Source organism: Vicia villosa, linkage group LG1, assembly GCF_029867415.1.
Source record: "Vicia villosa cultivar HV-30 ecotype Madison, WI linkage group LG1, Vvil1.0, whole genome shotgun sequence".
In the NCBI taxonomy this organism is placed as follows: domain Eukaryota; kingdom Viridiplantae; phylum Streptophyta; class Magnoliopsida; order Fabales; family Fabaceae; genus Vicia; species Vicia villosa.
This window is the reverse complement of record NC_081180.1, coordinates 77,947,881-77,966,456: the sequence shown is the minus strand read 5'-3', so window position 1 is coordinate 77,966,456 and position 18,576 is coordinate 77,947,881. Positions and strand designations below refer to the sequence as shown.

At 34.4% G+C, this 18,576-nt stretch overlaps 3 protein-coding genes and 1 pseudogene across 3 annotated transcripts; 1 reads left to right on the top strand and 3 right to left on the bottom strand.

Annotated features, from left to right (window-relative positions):
• Positions 1-157: 157 nt before the first annotated feature.
• Positions 158-2,962, bottom strand: LOC131610149 (LEAF RUST 10 DISEASE-RESISTANCE LOCUS RECEPTOR-LIKE PROTEIN KINASE-like 2.4). The gene is made up of 3 exons (XM_058882028.1): positions 2,097-2,962; positions 1,859-1,897; positions 158-1,770 (listed from the first exon to the last, which is right to left on the bottom strand). Exons 1-3 carry the CDS (start codon positions 2,872-2,874, stop codon positions 659-661), a joined length of 1,929 nt encoding a protein of 642 aa, XP_058738011.1. The 5' UTR covers positions 2,875-2,962; the 3' UTR covers positions 158-658.
• A 356-nt stretch (positions 2,963-3,318) lies between these two features.
• On the bottom strand, positions 3,319-6,848 carry LOC131610138 (LEAF RUST 10 DISEASE-RESISTANCE LOCUS RECEPTOR-LIKE PROTEIN KINASE-like 2.4). The gene is made up of 3 exons (XM_058882017.1): positions 5,785-6,848; positions 4,511-5,668; positions 3,319-4,404 (listed from the first exon to the last, which is right to left on the bottom strand). Exons 1-3 carry the CDS (start codon positions 6,536-6,538, stop codon positions 4,319-4,321), a joined length of 1,998 nt encoding a protein of 665 aa, XP_058738000.1. The 5' UTR covers positions 6,539-6,848; the 3' UTR covers positions 3,319-4,318.
• On the top strand, positions 6,537-9,005 carry LOC131646619 (ras-related protein RABA1f-like). Its single transcript, XM_058916617.1, has 2 exons — positions 6,537-6,565; positions 8,568-9,005. The coding sequence occupies exons 1-2, from the start codon at positions 6,537-6,539 to the stop codon at positions 8,998-9,000; spliced, it is 462 nt and encodes a 153-aa protein (XP_058772600.1). The 3' UTR covers positions 9,001-9,005.
• A 1,255-nt stretch (positions 9,006-10,260) lies between these two features.
• Positions 10,261-18,576, bottom strand: part of LOC131646609 (uncharacterized) — a 50,714-nt pseudogene continuing 42,398 nt past the window's right edge.

The following is an 18,576-nucleotide window of genomic DNA, read 5'->3' as shown; positions in this document are numbered from 1 at the left end:
TATGAATATATCAATATATATAGCTTGGAATTAAATTCTGCCATCTTTTCTGCTTGCATTACCTAAGAATGCTTCTGATGTTATGTATCTAGCATTCTAACAGACTCTAATGGCTCACTTGAAAAATGGACTGGAGAGTTAGACAAAAAGGGTTTAGGTGGCATTTGCAACAGCTCTACTCCACCTTCAAGCATATCCACCACTTTGCTTATGTCGGGTCACGTGGAAACTCAGATTTACGCTAAAACATATCAATCAGGCAGTAAATTTCCTTACCGTTGTTCATCAATGACAATTTGAACCGACTCCTAGTCTTCAAGCCACTAAAAAAAACTAATCTGCAGAAAATCTTATAGAGCCACAACTGCTATAGAAAGAAAATGACAAGTAAATTAGAAGGGACTATTGAGGATAGCTTTTAGCCAGTTATGCCAGCTTAGATCTAAGAGCCAAATTTTCTGATAAAGGAGTTATATAAGAAATCAGTAGTAGACCTGTCATAAAATTTTCTCCGTAAATCACTCACTAGTAGCTATTAGCCATTAGTTGCAGAACAAGAAAATCAACACATTATATAACATTTTATTTATATGTGAATTATCCTGACATTCTATTTTAGTGTTACATACTGTTCATTGCATCAAAATATCCAAACAAATTACAATGTTTCAAATGATAAATGGGTTGGAGATGTTGAAGGAGAAGATAAAAAGGGTTTGGGTGGCATTTCCAACACTTGAAGGTTCCCTTCCAACATTTCCACCACTTTATGCATTGATGGTCGATTCAAAGGGTTGGTTTGTATGCACCATAAACTCACCACTGTCATTTTTCTTACCATTTCTTCATCAATCTCATTTTTAATACACTTTAATCCAAGATCCTGATTTAACTCAAGACGCTTGTAAATCCAGTGAGGAAAATATAATTCGCTAGAAAAGTCCACTTCAATCTTAATGTTCTTTCTTCGCCCGACCATCTCTAAAACCATCATTCCATAGCTGTAGACATCCGATTTATGTGACACCTCACCAAAATTTCTAGAAAACAACTCTGGAGCAATATATCCTGGTGTTCCTCTCGCACCAAATACGGATACTATACTTTCTTTTCTTGGACATATTTTAGCAAGTCCAAAATCAGAAATTTTAGGACAAAAATCATCATCTAGTAATATATTATGAGGCTTTATGTCAAAATGTAAGATTCTAGTGTTGCAGCCTCTATGCAAGTACTCTAATCCACGAGCAACGCCAACTGCAATATCATACAATGTTTTGCAATCCAATTGGAGAGCATCCTGCCTTTGATTTTTCTCTTCATATATGAACTTTTCAAGAGATCCATTAGGCATGAATTCATATACTAGTGACTTTTTAGAACCATCCAAACAGAACCCCAAAAGTCTAACAACATTGACATGTGAAGTTCTACTGATACTAGCAACTTCATTAATGAAATCTTCACCATTACCCTTTGATTCACTCAAAATCTTCACTGCAACGTCACGCTCATCATGTAATTTCCCTTTGTATACACTTCCGTACCCTCCTTGGCCTAATTTGTTTTTGAAAGAATTTGTTATTTTCTTGATATCTGAATAACTGTACCTAGCAGCAGAAAGAGGTCCATGTTCCTTCAAAAACTTTTCAATAATTTGATGGGTTTGATTCTTCTTCTTGAACATACGAAATGTAGGAGGGCAGATCTTTTTTCCAAAGCAACAAACTAAGACAGTCAGCAAGGCAAATGCAACTCCAGCCACCAAGCCTACTAGACATTTTTGTTTGATAAAAACATTGAATTAGGAATTTTATTCATTAACTAATCATTAAGACATACAATATAATACATTTACCTATTGTCACTATATGCACCACCTGAGACTTCTCTGCAACTGCAAGGGACAAAATGTAATATTATCAAAATATATCTAAAATATTTTAACAATGATTACCAAAATTTTAAAGTTTTAATCTATCTCTTTCTTTTATTATGAGAATCAACAATTAATATTCTTTATTCAAACTCAGTTTTCAATGACAGTAAGAATTAAAAAAGAGATAAACCTTTTGACAAAAGAAAAAGAGACTAACCTGGATCACATTTTGCAGGATGAACTCTATCCGTACAGTAACATCTGAAACTGTACATATCTGCATCAAACCCACATCTTCCTCCAGTACTGTTACATTCCCTGCAATCACTAGCTATCCAATTCAATCGAAACCCATTTCTTAGAGCCTCTTGAATCCCTCCTTCCACACCATTTTCCACCCTCGCATAAACCACTTCATCCCTACAATTCTTTGACACAAAGCTTACATTTTTATCATCCGCATACAATGCCACAACCGAATTTGTTTCGTTTCCTGCAGAGCAACCGACTTCGTTCCTTTGCAAAGTTCTGGGTAGCTTTGATGAGTCACATCCGAAGAACAACCTCACTTCAGTTTGGTTATGTGCAAGATAGAACAAGTTAGTTGGAAAACTGAGGTTTTGGGTAGGTGAAAATAAAAGACAACCTTTTTTTGTGTCTGGTCTTGAAAAAATAGCATTAGACACTCTGAATGAATGATTCTGATAAAAAAATTGGTTGATTGTGTAAAAGGTGTTGGAAAGATTAAGGATTGGAAAACCAATAGTATTGTCACAAGTGAGACCAAAACCAGGGTAGCCACAAAAGGTTGGTTGTGTTTCTTTGATGTAGAAAGGGTAGCTTATACTTTGGTTGCCACATGTTTTAGGTTCACAAGCTTCAAAATTTGGATCCACACCATAGCTTAGAGTGGTTGTTGTGAGGAAATAGAAGAGAGTGATGCAGTATGAATAAATCAGAGGAGAAGAGATAAACAAAGAGCATTTTTTGTTCATTCTCTAGATGGACAATTTCACCAAAAATTTACGACTCAACTGATACGCTTTGTTGAACAATGCTATTTAGAATATCTGTCTAAATATTTCCAAAAAATTAGTTTAAATCTGTAGATGGTTGACTTATTGACTTGCTCTCAACCATCAAAGTCCAAGGAAAATGGATAGTGAAGTGTATAGCCGTCAATTTTGATCACACTGGATACAAAGTGGCTGTTGATATATACTTCTCATCCCAAAAGTAAATGATCAAATTGACCAATTCACAATTGACTAATATGTATGCAAGACATACATGGATTTTGTTAAATCAAAACCAAATCTGAACACTAATGCATAATTTTGCCATTTTTGCCAAAACTCATTTTCATACCATGCATGATTAAGTTAAAGTAACCTTTTTAATATTTCTGCACATACTAATCTGCAGGACACAATCGGATTTAAATAGTTTTTGAGCATGTCTCACTGAGCAAAATATTACAAGCCTGTAATGCTTTTAAACAAGAACAAATTTGCAACGGCAGATCACATACTGAAAATTGGCTTGCATAGAAACCTTGTTTGTACATATATGTGAAAACCTAGGTTTAGCCGAACACAGTTTTCGCACCCACTGCTAGAGCTTGGGTTTTGCTGCTGCAGCACATCTGCCATTTGACACGGCAGTGCATGATCGTCCTTCTCCGGTGAAGCCACAGCTTTCTCCGAATCAACCTTGTTTGTTTGCACAAGTATTACATGAATCAGGTGAAACTCAGATCAGACAACTTCCTTCTCCCACGGCCAAAGGAGATGCATTGTGCATCAAGATTTCTCAGACCGAGTATGAAAAAGGAATTGTGGACTACAAAAGGAACCTCCACGGTCGACTAGTAATGAACTAAGGGGCTAAGTTGTTGTCTGCTCGTGACCTGTGATCAAAAGTCTCTTCCTTTTGATTAAGGTATTAGGTTCTTCATTAACTTGTGTAGGTAGTATGTAATTTTTTTGTGCTTGAAAGCAACTCATTCACAATACTTGTGATCGAATTGTTTTATATTGTTCATCCAATTCCATATTCATAAAATAGATAAACTTCTTTATAAAGAATGTTTGGTGATATTAACAAATCTTTTTAACACTAGAAAATTCCTTCACCAATATAAACATTTCTCTTCAAGAAATTTCTCAAGTCACCAATCAAGAAACTCCAATATCTTCTTCATCTTCAATAGAATAGAAAAATGTATTGAATAATGAGATAATGATATTGTTAATTACATGAAGTATAAGATTTATATAGCTAATAAAAACAACTTAACTAATCTAACTAGTTTGACTAAGAACAACCACCTGATCTAACTAATTAACTAACTAGCTCAACTAACTAATGTAACTAATTTATATCTTATAACTAACATACTTTTTTTGTCCGAGTTTTGCATTTGATAACAATATTGTTTCATTCTCTTCTGGGGATGGAGGTCTCCCACGAACTCTCTTGAGGCAGAATGATTAGAGGTTCAGAATCAGTGGTTTGAAGTGAGCCTGCAATTGCAAATAAACAGTGCACCAAAATGAAAAAAAAATTAATAAACTCTGCATTTAAATTAATAATAATATAATAATATTAAGAACATAGTACATTATATACCTGAATGATACAAATCCTGAAATGTACTATGAGTGTTATAATCTGATGATCTTGAGGGAGACCTGGGAGGTGAAAAGAGACAAGGTTTTGGTGGTATTTGCAAAGATTCCAAGCTACCTTCCATCATATCAACCACTTTACTCATTGCAGGCCTATGTGATGGATCAGTTTGGATGCACCATAAGCTTACTATAATCATCTTTTGAACAATTTGTTTATCAAATTCACTTTTAATGCTACGCAATCTAGGATCTTGATTCAGTTCAAGACGCTTGTAAACCCAGTGTGGAAAATAAATTTCACTCGACCGTTCAACTTCAACGACATTGTTATTCTGTTTCCCCCCAACCATTTCTAAAACCATCATTCCATAGCTATAAACATCAGATTTGTGAGATACACCACCGAAATTTCTAGAGAACACTTCAGGAGCAATGTATCCTGCTGTACCTCTGGTGCCCAATAAAGATATAATACTATCTTTTCTTGGACATACTTTTGCAAGTCCAAAATCTGAAACCTTAGGACAAAAATCATCATCTAACAGTATATTGTGAGGTTTTATATCAAAATGCAAGATTTTAGTATTGCAACCCTTGTGCAAATACTCTAATCCTCTAGCTACTCCAACTGCAATATTGTAGATAGTTTTGCAACTCAATTGAAGATTTAGCTTTAATGGATCTTTGTCTTCATATATGAACTTCTCAAGTGATCCATTAGGCATGTAATCATATATCAAAGCTCTTTTAGAACCTTCTAGATAGAATCCTAATAAACTAACAATGTTAACATGAGAAGTGACACTAATACTAGCAACCTCGTTGATGAATTCTTCACCATTACCATTGGATTCGCTTAATACTTTAACTGCCACGAGACTTCCATCTTGTAATTTTCCTTTGTATACGCTGCCATATCCTCCTTGACCGAGTTTGTTTTTGAATGAATTTGTTGCTTTCTTTATCTCTGCATAACTGTATCTCTTAGCTGCAAGGTGACCATGGTTTTTAAGAAACAACTCAATTATTTGGTATGGAGGGTTTTTATCGTTGAAAAATCGCCTTCTCAAGAACCAACCCAAAATTGCTAGAACTACAAGTACTCCGGCAGAAGATGCAACTGCAACCACTATAAGACGGGTCTTTTTAGAATTATCTGCCAAATAAAATTTGATATGATTAAATTGAATAAAACGACTGATATCATTGATTGAAATATAGATTGAATTTGTTGCATATAATATAAAAAAATTCAGTAAACTATAGCAGTACCTTGTTGACAATAAAACTGGCCGTAGTCATCAAGACGGCATTGACCTCCATCAAGATCATGACAAGTAGAACAATTCTGAGAAACTTGTAATTTGATAGCAATTTCATCACTTAAAGAGTTAAAAAGTCCATCCGGATCAAGACGTTTAACCTCAAAACTCGTTGGAATCTGAGCCCTCGAACATCCTCTGAGATGATTCGAACTCGAAGAAACAAAATCAGTTATAACTACAATAGCTTTATTACTCTTAATATCCGAATCTGAAACACCATTCAAACTAAAGTTGTTCTCGTTTCTACAGATGGAAGTAGAATTAGAAACAGAATAGTACTGTTGAAGATCGACTGTGTTGCTGCTGTTGCATCCGTAAACAGTTACGTAATTCTGTAAACGAGATGAAACCAAAGGCGTGTTGACAGTAAACTTAGAGTTGTAGTTTAGAATGTCGCAACTTTTTTTCAGCAGTATGTCGTGGAGATCGTCATCTTTGATTGTGATAGTGTAGGGATCGATTTTGGTGATATCGAACCATGTTTTGTTGTTTTGGATGGTTTTTTTGGACTGTGGTTCTGTGTCGTCGCAACCGTGTATGATTAGCATGCCACAGTTTGGGTGTTGTGTGGTTGTGAAAGGAAATGAGATTTGTCCGAGATATCCGCAGTTTATTGAAGATGGACAATTAGCTGATGCTAGAAGGAGTTGAATTTTAATGAAGAATGACAGAAAGAGGAGCTGATATATGAGTAAAAACATGATGAATGGTTTGTGTGATTCTCTATGGTAGGGGTGATGAACAGTTTATTAGACTATTTGATACAGTCATTTTCCATCATTTTTTTATTGAATTGATGATATTTGACAAGGTCAAAATAAGAAATGCAATTATTGTTGACTTGGAACTGGAAAACCTACCACTGGTACCGTCATTGATACTACTATAAGCAGATTTTTCAACAAATAAAGTTAAAAACTGTGCCTCCGAAGGTACCGGGGAGTTTGTAAGAGAAGACATTTAGAGCAACTATTGTCATCTTTCTTACCTTCTCGTTGCCGATTTCATTTCTTATACTCTAAACCAAGGATTTTTTTTAAGAGTCTTCAGCAATATATAATCTAAGACATGTGCTTATAATAAGTGGAGGCAATCTTCATTCTACAAATGGGTTTGGTAGAGTTGAGTAAGACTTAACCACATTCTTTAATAAGATATCAAGAGTCTCTTTTAGATCCGGTCACTCCATCTGATATAGTTTTCACTATCACATCATCCACCATTTATTTTTTACGCTCCAGTTGTCTAGTTCTGGATGTGTAGAACTAGTTAGGCCTAACCACTTGTTTTTAAATATTAAATATATATTAATAATAATTAAAACTTTTAAATTCAGAAGAAAAAAAATATAAATAATAAATGCTTTTTCATGCGCTCGGCCATCCATTGGCCGAGCCTACACATGAAAAAAAATTCTTCATTCTCTCGTCCATGCATTGGCCGAACGTGAACAACAAAGCGTGGCATAATGGAATATTATTTTCAAACTGTGGCGTATTGAAACTTTCTATTTCAAACAGTGACATATATGTAAAAAAATCGTAAACCAAGATCTTGATTTGAATCAAGAAAGTTGTAAATCCAATAATTAAAATATATTTCACTCGTGAGGTCAACTTTGGTGTTGATATTTTTTCACCTCCCTGAGTCGTCACAACTTCCATGACCAACATTTCATAACTAAAAAAAGATGGATATTGTTACCGGAGTAAGTCGTTAAAAGCAGGTTTAAAAACTGGATCCGATAGGCTAGTTGAACCGTGAACTGGGGTGGTCACAGTCACCCATTTAATTTGATTGTTGGATGGGTAAACTATTGAACCAATCGAATTCGGCTAAAACAAGTTAAAATCGATATAACAAGTAAACCAGCAGTTTTGAAAAACCAACGAGCTAAATGTTTACTTATATTTTTTTAAGACAGCATGATGCAATAAAATTAAAATATAAATAGACTTTATTCAAAATGTATTTAAAACAAATTTACATCCTTAAAATTAAATTTATTAGACACTAAGCTATTTTGTTATTTACTTTATGTTGTAATTAAATTTTGATCAAAATTCGTTTAGATTTGTATTTTCTACTATTTTGTTGTGTGTGATGATTATGTTTCAAATTTAAATTTAAGGAATGAACTTCTGAAATTTTGAAATTTTGTAAGTGTCATGATTTTTTTTAGAGACAGAGTTATCTGATTCGACCGATTTAATAACTATATAATTTTGTGGGTTAAATATGTTTTTAGTCCCTATAAATAACCCAAAATCTTGTTGTAGTCCTTATAACATTTTCGTTCAAAGAATGATCCTCATAAAGTTTTCCGTCTCCAATTTTGGTCCCTACCGTCAACTTTCATTAACGGAAACTCATGTGGCATGCCACGTGGAAGACAGCTTGGCAAAAATTTTAAAACGCATTAGATTGAGGGGGTTTTAAACCTCCTCTAAATAAACCCATAAAATTTTAGAAACAAAGTTCTCACAGACATTTCATCAAACACCTTAGATGCACCATTTAAAATTACAAATTCATTAACAAATTCCATTTGCCTTCACAAATTCAAACCTGTAAACAATACAAACCGAACCAATTCCTATGGAAAGAAAAGAATAATGTGAATACAATTTAATAAGACTGTTTCTAGATCACGCATTACTATTGACCATACTGAATTTTTATCAATTTTTCATGATATAATTTATCTCATTTTGCATTTCATTACTAAAGGTACCGAGCAATTACAAGTGCTTATTATCGTGGAGCTGTTGGCGCTTTATTAGTCTATGATGTTACCCGCCACGTAACATTTGAAAATGTGGAGAGATGGCTAAAACAGCTGAGAGATCACACTGATGACAACATTGTCGTGATGCTTGTAGGCAACAAAGCAGACCTGCGTCATTTAAGAGCAGTTTCGACAAAAGATTCTACAGCTTTTGCTGAACAGGAGCATACATTTTTTATGGAGACATCTGCCTTTGAGTCCTTGAACGTTGAAAGTGCCTTCACAGAAGTGTTGACACAGATATACCGCGTTGTAAGCAAAAAGGCCCTTGAGATTTGTGATGATCCGGCTGCTTTACCTAAAGGACAGACGATTAATGTTGGTTCTCGCGATGATGTATCAGCTGTGAAGAAAGGTGGATGTTGTTCTGCTTGAGTATGTTGTAAAAAATCAATGTATTTTTACTCCGAAATTTATTTCCTGTTTATACCATGTAGAGATTGAACTGGCAGAATGAGGATGATTGGTTAGAGATGTTCAATATTAGAAAAATGTTTAGGAAACATGCAATTTTATTTTGTGTTATATATATTTTGCGCTGTTTTGAGATATTCATTCATCTAAAAGTTTGTTCTTTTATTGGTCCTATGGAATTGGTTCGGTTTGTATTGTTTACAGGTTTGAATTTGTGAAGGCTTTAATGGAATTTATTAATGAATTTGTAATTTTAAATGGTGCATCTAAGGTGTTTGATGAAATATTTGTGAGAACTTTGTTTCTAAAATTTTCTGGGTTTATTTAGAGGAGGTTTAAAACCCCCTCAATCCAATGCGTTTTAAAATTTTTGCCAAGCTGTCTTCCACGTGGCATGCCACGTCAGCTTCCGTTAATGAAAGTTGACTGCAGAGACCGAAATTGGAGACGGAAAACTTTATGAGGATCATTCTTTGAACGAAAATGTTATAGGGACTAAAACAAGATTTTGGGTTATTTATAGGGACCAAAAACATATTTAACCCTAATTTTGTTAAAGAGAATTATTTATTCAACCAAATTATTTGGTTTAATCTTGTTTTATCATGCGATTCAACCAATGACTCCGTAGTTCGACCAATAAATCAATAACTCAGTACCCTCATCAGTTTGATGATCGAATTGATTTTTAAAACATTGGTTAAAAGTTATGAATGATCATCGTTTATCCTATTTTTTAATGTTACTAAAAACTTGTGTAATTTTTATATTTTGTCATTTATTTTTTATAATTGTAATACAACGTCTTTTGCATTAACTCTTCTCTAAAAGCATCTCCAACCATGAACCCATTTTTGGGTTCTTTGTGGGACCTATTAAGCCACGTCAGCTTGAAGCAACTCAATTAATTTTTTCACTCCAATGGTGCAACTCTGAAGAACTCATATTGGGTCCCACAATTTTACTTTATAAATGAATATTTTATTCATATTAAATTTTATATTATTTAAAATAATCATTTTAATTATTTAACATAAAATTGATATAAAATAAATAAAATTCAAATTTAACTTATAATTTAAAATGATAATTAAAATTAATCTCAAATACATGACATATAATTAAAAACAATAAAAATAAATAATATCACATAATTAATCAAACTTAAATTTCGTCATCTTCATGTCCAAAACGTTCCCAAACATACTCGACTAGATCTCCTTAAAATTGACGATGAACTTGTTTTTCACGAATATTTGCTCTTCTTTTTAGTCTTGTTGCAAGATTCGGATGAGGACCGCTAAATATTTCAATTGTTGAGTTGTTGTTATCCACATTATCATAAGAGTGATCAAAATTACCTCCATATGTATGTCGTTCGTCTTCCACGATCATGTTGTGCAATATGGTGCAGGCATATATGGTATATTTGAGGGTCTCCATGTGCCAGGCACGCGCTGGGCCACGTATAATTACAAATCGAGATTGAAGCACTACAAATGCCCGCTCCACATCTTTTCTAGCTGATTCTTGATGTTGAGCAAATAACTTTTTCTTTTCTCCCTGTGGCATTGGAATGGTCTTGACAAATGTAGCCCACTCAGGATATATACCATCTGCTAAATAATACCCCATATTATATGATGTCCCATTAATTGTATATTGCACATTGGGAGCATGTCCTTCCAAAATATCGTTAAACACGTTGGATTGGTTTAACACATTAATGTCATTGTTTGAACCTGCAATACCAAAAAACACATGCCAAATTCATAAGTCTTGTGATGCCACTGCTTCAAGCATGATTGTGGGCTTACCATGATCACCTCGACAATACTGTCCTTTCCATGCAACGGGACAATTTTTCCATTCTCAATGCATACAATCAATGGAACCCAACATACTTGGAAAGCCACATGACTCTCCCATTTGTAAAAGATGTTCAACATCAGTGTTGTTAGGCTTTCTCAAATACTCAGCCCCAAATACAGTATTCACGCCCTGAACGAATCTTTGTAAGCACTCAATTGAAGTTCTTTCACCGATTCGAACATATTCGTCTACAGAGTCAGCAGGAGACCTGTGGACCTCCGTTTTTTTCGGGCCATACCTCTGGGCGTGAGAGATACGTGAACTGACTCTTTTTTATCGCTTATGCTTTCGCATTTTTTTGAAAATTCACAGAGTCGCCACCGACCTTTTATTTTATCCAATTAAGGAAAGGTTTATAAAAGAAACAGAAAAAAGACCTTTAAGAAATTCTGGGTAAGGGGGTAGGTTATACAAAGGGAAGGTGTTAGCACCCTTTGTATCCATGGTTATCCATGGGCTCTTAAGTTTGCTTAGCTCACTTGTTTTTCTATTACTTTTCAATTGCTTTAGAACGCTCATATGTGGTTTCAAATACCTTTGTAAATTGAATTTGTAATGATCCTTGTGCGGATGTATACAAAAATGTTTGTTTATCTTTCGAAAGATGTTTTGAAAAGAACGTTAACTTTGTAATGATCCGTGTTTGGATGTATACAAAGTATTGTCTTTTTGGAAAGTTTTGTTTTGAAAAACAACAGTGTATGAGAATTTTGTTTGTTTTGATTTGAGCAAGCAAACTAGGAGGTCTAGCCTGAGTTGTAAGGTCTTTATCCTTATTTCCTTTAAAAATCTATCATTTCACCGGATACAAACAAAAGGTTCGATTTTGTACTCGAAACAGTAGAATTTTGACTTTGATTTTGAAAAGAATGAGAAGGGATTACCTTAAAAGGTGCAAGTGTGATTTGTGTTTGAATTCAGATATTTTATCTTTTGGAGTTAGTGATTTAACGGTTCAATTTTATCTTTGACATACACGCAGTTTATATTTGCTGGAAATTAAAATGCGGAAATGTAAAGTGCGGAAAGTAAATCTACGCTATTACATCGATTGTGCAGGAAATGTAAACTAGCCTATTTACATGAATTTGACATCCTATACATTTATCTAGGAATTTTAAATTGCAGGAAAAATAAAAGGCATATTTTTGGATTTTTTATGATTGATTTTAATTATAATTAATGCATGATTAATTAAATTAAAATGAAGAAAAAAAGATGAAAATATATTTAAACCTAGAAATTAAGTTTAAAATATGTACAAAATATTTGTCAATTAATTTTAAAACAAAACTAATTTTTTTGGAATTTTTGAAATTGATTTGAAATTGATTAAGCTAATTAATACATAATTATACAAATAATTATACAAATAATTAAAACTCAAAGAGAAAATTATTCAAAATATGTACAAAATTAGTTTATAATATATAAACAATATTTTATATAAAGAACAATTTTTTTTATGATTTTTGATTGGTTAGAATAATTAAAAAGCAAATATATAAATATATACTAATTAATTATGCAAAATATTGAAATTTTGAAGAAAAATAAAATATTTTTATTTCAGAAAATAATATATTATTTTAGAAGTCTAAAAATATTTTTTGTGTATTTTTTGGATTTTTAAAACTATTTTTAATTAATTTTTGCAAAGAAATTAAAATAAAATAGAAAATAAAAGGATACTGATCAGATGTGGAAATTCATGAGGGAACATGGTAAGGATGAGTGTTCTGGAACGTTGGATGAGCTGGCAAGTGGATCAGAAGGTGATTAAAGTGGGGGACCATCGCACGTGGTACACCTGCAAAACACTGAATCCAAGATCAGTTTAAAAAACACGCGCGCGCCCTCCAGCCAATCAGAGGACGCCACGCATCATCTTCTTCCTCAGGATGGGTCTTTTACACCTTTCAATTGCAGGTGGTGTAAAAACTCCAACCTTTTACACCTGTTGAAAATAACGAATGCAAGCAAACATTAATATAAATTTGGCGCGATGCCATGGTTCAATTCGTCTTGTTCATGCGAGTTTGAAGGTACTACTTAGAGTTCATAATTTTGCATGGATCGTAAAACCCCAAATTTAAAGGTTCGAACCCTAAAATGGTGATCCTTCGTATAGGCGTCCAAACTTCAATTAAGTTTCCAGAAACGATTAGGACCTCAAACCAAACACAAATATATGTCTACATCTTGCTAAACATGCATGGATTATGAGATATAAGTTAGTTTTAGTTTGAACAAACCGTGGCCTAGGTAGCTCGATTTATGAGGTTTCAGGACTTGGAAATGATTGAGATATGTTCAGTAATGCTTGAGGAAGGTGTTTAAGTGTTTAGTTTATATTGAAAATGTATTAAACTAAAAATTCGAATTTGAAATTTCTTTGAAAAGTTTAAGTGGTTACAAGCATGGTACAAGCATAAGAATGGCTCTGATTTCTGTCTCTTTTGATTGTGAAGTGTTATAGCCTTTATATAGACTATGTTGTGCTTAGAATTGAAGCCAAGAAGCATCTAGTTGCCTTTGTGGAATTCTTGATTTTTTTATATTAAAAACCTTTGAATTATTGACCAAGTCTTCTTCTCTTCAATGCTCTTGCCTTGCTCTTCAATTCTCTGCAGAAAATCAGAGATTCCTTGGGTGAGTCATGCTTGGATTGTAAGCTACCCATTATCCATTCATTTTCCTTTTAATTTAATCTTAAAATAAGATAAAATTAAGAAAAAAATGGATAAAAAAAGGTGTGGGCCTTGTCTTGGTCGTGGGAGGCCCATAATATTATGGAAATGATGTTTGAACCATGAAAACTTGGCCCCATTTGGAAAAAATACATTTTTGAGCAATGTTGATTTCATGCATTTTCCCAAAATTTAGCCAACTTCAACAAGGTGTAAATCCCTCAATTTCGGTCATATTAAGGAGATCTTGCACTTTTTGGAAACCTCAAAGAGTCCTCTAACCAATGCCTTTGGTCTCATGTCAAAATGATTTTTGATGCTCCTTGTGTGTCCTTTTGAAAAAAGTGTCTTTTTGTTGAATTTGAAAATGACCTGTAATGTCTTTGGTCATATTTTTCAAATGGTGAATGCAATGACCATGGGATCAATTTCATTTGAAAGATAATTGAATTTCCTTCAAAATGAGCTTTGGTTTGAATTTTTTGGATGAAGGATGAGAGAGTTATGACCAGTCAAAGTTGAGTTGACTTTTCAGGCAAAAACCCTAATTTTGAATCTTAGGGTTTTGTTGATTTTTGATCTTTCCTTGATGAATTATGATCATCCAATGATCAAATGATGAATCCTTTGACAAAATATGGACTTTGACAAAAAATTTCATTTTTGACTGTCTGTTGACTTTTTTGGTCAAACGGGTCGTCTGTTGACTATTTGAGCTGCTGACGGTGCGTCTGAGTGAATTGAAATTTGAAAACTTGTATGATGGTACTTTGAGATATATGGATGTGCATGAAATCCATTTGAGGTCTCAAAAGCTTGTTTCTCCTGTAAAAACAAGAAAACCCTAGTCAGGGACTGTTTGTGTAGGAGACAGTTAAGCGTACCTGATTTTTGTGCAGTGTTGAGTCTCTGCTAATCGCGTGATATTCAGAAGACTTCTAGAACAAAAAATCTTGGAATTTTGAATTGTGAAAGATTGATTTGATTGATGGTACAAAACACTGAGAATTGTACTGCCAGCAGTTTGGCTGTCAACTGACTGTTCAGGTATTGACGTAGCAGTTAGAGTGAAAAATCAACAGTCAAAGTTAATTTTCTTTTGTTGTTTTTGTTTTATGTGAAAAATGAAAGTTTATTTACATGACTTGTTAAAAAAACAGACATAATAAATAACTAATATTTACTGTACGCGAGCAAAATTACCGATAATAACCCTGAAAATCATTTAATGCACAGAAAAATGAATATTTGACTGGCAGAAAACACACAAAATATTATCTGAGTAATTAAGCAATATTATGACAAATAGTACAACATTTAATACTGACAGTACAAATATTACATACTATATTGAACAGTACGACGAATAAACGGTACATTTAAGAAATAAGAAATACGGCAAATTTTAAGAATGACGATTGATAACCCATGCTACAAATAGTAACATGTAGATGATTGGGAGCATAAGCATCCCAGGTCCACAGTGTTCCGGGCTATGTAGACAGAAGAAAGACATGATCACCGTAGCAATGGTGATGACCATAAGAAAACACGTTTCCCACCGCTTTGCCATTTTGTCGGGGAAGAAGAAAGGAAGGATTATGAAGTAGAAATTTGAGAGATGAATTAGAATTTGATGTGAGATTTTTAAGAGAAAATGAGAGGTATTTATAGAATGGAAAGAAGGATAGAGACGTTGGGGAATGATGTGATTCCGTACAAAAGGAAAATTTGAGTGGAAGTAAGATTTGAAAGAAAGTGTATGATAGTGTTGGGAAAAAGAGAGATGTAGAGAATAAAGTTAGGATTTGATTTTTTGGAAAAGAGATTTGAAAAGATTTTTGAAAATAATGGAATATAATACAAAAATTAGTGGGAAACAAAAGATAATAATAATAATACTTATTACCAGTACAGTCTGAGTTTCCTGATTCGGCGCCTGCAAAAAGATTTAACTCTGTACCAATTGTGTCAGTACTATTTATCTGTAAATAAATAAATAGCATGTGTGAAGTAATAAACAGTATTTGGCGTTTGCGTAAGAATAAATTCAACTGCAAGCCAAATTACTGTATAAGAAAAATTCTAAAAACTAAGTATTTCATATGTCAGGATATTTGTTGAAATAAAAATCCATGATTATATGAGACTCTTAATTTCCAGATTGGAGTTTTCTTGAAAAAAGATGCGGGCAAATTTTGGGGTATAACAGTTGCCCCTATTCAATCTTCTTAAACCTGAAGAGATTGTCTGAAATCTGAAGGTAGAAGATGATTGAATATTTAGATGCCCTGAAAATTTGCACTTACCTTGATCAGAAGAGATGTTGGAAGTTGCATTTGAATGTCGTCTGCGAAACGTTGTTGGCAGATTGAAACATTACCTGAGATGGGCTTTCAGATGCCACCTGGTAAACGTGTTGATGGTTTGTTCATCAGAATGAATCCATTGATTATATCTTGATGAAGGATTTGAAAGTCTTTGTGTTGACTGTTTCAGAACCGTCCAAGGTTACCGCTTTAAGTTTAGGAGGATGATTGCTACGGAACTTGTCCAAAGTTTTTTGCGCTTTAGATTTTGATCATTGTGGAACCGTCTGAGGTATCAGCTTTAGATCTTTGATGTTAGATCGTTCTTGAACCGTCTGAGGTATCAACTTTAGATCTGTGATGCTAGATCGTTCTGGAACCGTCTGAGGTATCGACTTTAGATCTGCAATGTTAGATCGTTCTTGAACCGTCTGAGGTATCAACTTTAGATCTGCAATGTTAGATCGTTCTGGAACCGTCTGAGGTATCAACTTTAGATCTGCAATGTTAGATCGTTCTGGAACCGTCTGAGGTATCAACTTTAGATCTGCAATGTTAGATCGTTCTGGAACCGTCTGAGGTATCAACTTAGATCTGTAATGTTAGATCGTTCTGGAACCGTCTGAGGTATCAACTTAGATCTGTGATGCTAGATCGTTCTGGAACCGTCTGAGGTATCAACTTAGATCTGCAATGTTAGATCGTTCTGGAACCGTCTGAGGTATCAACTTTAGATCTGCAATGTTAGATCGTTTTGGAACCGTCTGAGGTATCGACTTAGATCTGTGATGTCTGTTTTTGAGTTGATAAGTGATCAGAATGAATCTTTGGCTTGATTATATCTGAGAGAACCGTTCATGGAATTCAGGTGAACACTGCATGTGATTGAGAACATCTTTGTTGAAGATATCCGTCTACCTGAAAAATCAAGTTAGTGATATGCAATGTTTATGATGTATGTAAATGTGAGATATTCCCGGAGAAATATGCATGTGATGTTGTGTATGAATATGCGCATGATGCATGATGTATGATGTATGATGTATGATGTATGAATGTATGAATGTATGAATGTATGAAGGTGAATATGAATGTGTGATGTATGAATATGATGTCAAGCTTCTATTTGGGAAAATAAATTTCCGCCAGTCATCTGGATATGACTATATTGTGATTGATGATCTTTTGTCTTGTTTGAGTACCCTCGGCTGGGGAAATTCTTTGAGAACCATGGTACTCTGTTGAAGGATCTTTGACTATCACTTGGGAATGAAAGGTAGCTGGAAGTTCTGATGCCCTTTCAAATGGGAATGAGGAAGATGCATAATCCTCCGATGCACTATCTGACCAAGTCCGGGTGCGGGGATCACACCTTCTGAAGATAGCAATCTGGAACAACCCTGCTGGGGGATAAGACTTCTTTTGAAGAGAAAATCTTTTTGAGGAATTTGCTGAGAAATGTTTCTCTTGGGGATTTTCTTCTGATGGGATGATGTCCAGATAATTGGGACATTTCCTGAATGCTATTCCTGTTTTTCCTGGTAAACATCAATCATATTCAAATGCACATGTTCATTCAAAATTATCATTGGGACGTTTACGTATTCAAAACAGAAAAAGTGAAAATAGTGATTTTGAGCCTAAGCTGCATTGATTTTTTGAAAAAGAGCCATGATAGGCTGATTCGCACAGGGAGACAACAATCCTAGAAGTAGGAAATTGTCAGAAAGCTTTGGAAAATATTTATGAAGATAAATAGCTATGTGAAAATGATCCAGTCAAGTTTCAATTCTGCTATTGCAAATCTGTCTTCGAGCATCTCATCCCTCACTTGTTGGAAGAAAGTGATTGGACTGATCGGTGTCTTTGAGGTGTTGAATCTTGATGGTGAGTAGGCAGTTGAACGGTACATAGTTGTATGCTTCATTCCCTAACTTTTGCCTAGGCTGCCCTTTCAGGTTTTCAGCCTACCGGGATAGTATTTGTTTAGTCTCTAATTTTTGCCTGGACCGCCCTTTCGGGTTTTCAATCCACCGAGACGCTCATTTTTTGCCTAAGTTGCCCTTTCAGGTTTTCAACTTAGCGAGCTGTTTTTTAAGCGAAATATTTTTTGACTATGTCAACATTCACAGGGTGTGGGAAATCCTCACCATCCATGGTGGTAAGCAACATGGCTCCGCCGGAGAATATTTTCTTGATTATGAATGGTCCCTCGTAGGTGGGAGTCCATTTGCCTCTGGGATCACCTTGTGGTAAGATGATGCGTTTGACAACCAAGCCACCAGTTTGGTATGCTTGACTTTTGACTTTTTTGTTGAAGGCTTTGATCATACGCTTTTGGTATAGCTGACCATGACAAATAGCTGCGAGCCTTTTCTCATCAATCAATTTTATCTGGTCCAACCGTGTTTGGATCCAATCGTCTTCGTCTAGATTGGCTTCTTTCATAATCCTTAGGGAAGGAATCTGAATTTCAATTGGAAGAACTGCCTCCATACCATAAACTAAGGAAAATGGAGTTGCCCCTGTTGAAGTACGCGCAGATGTGTGATAACCATGAAGAGCAAAAGGCAACATCTCATGCCAGTCTTTGTAAGTTACTGTCATTTTTTGTATGATTTTCTTGATGTTCTTGTTGGCAGCTTCCACCGCGCCGTTCATCTTTG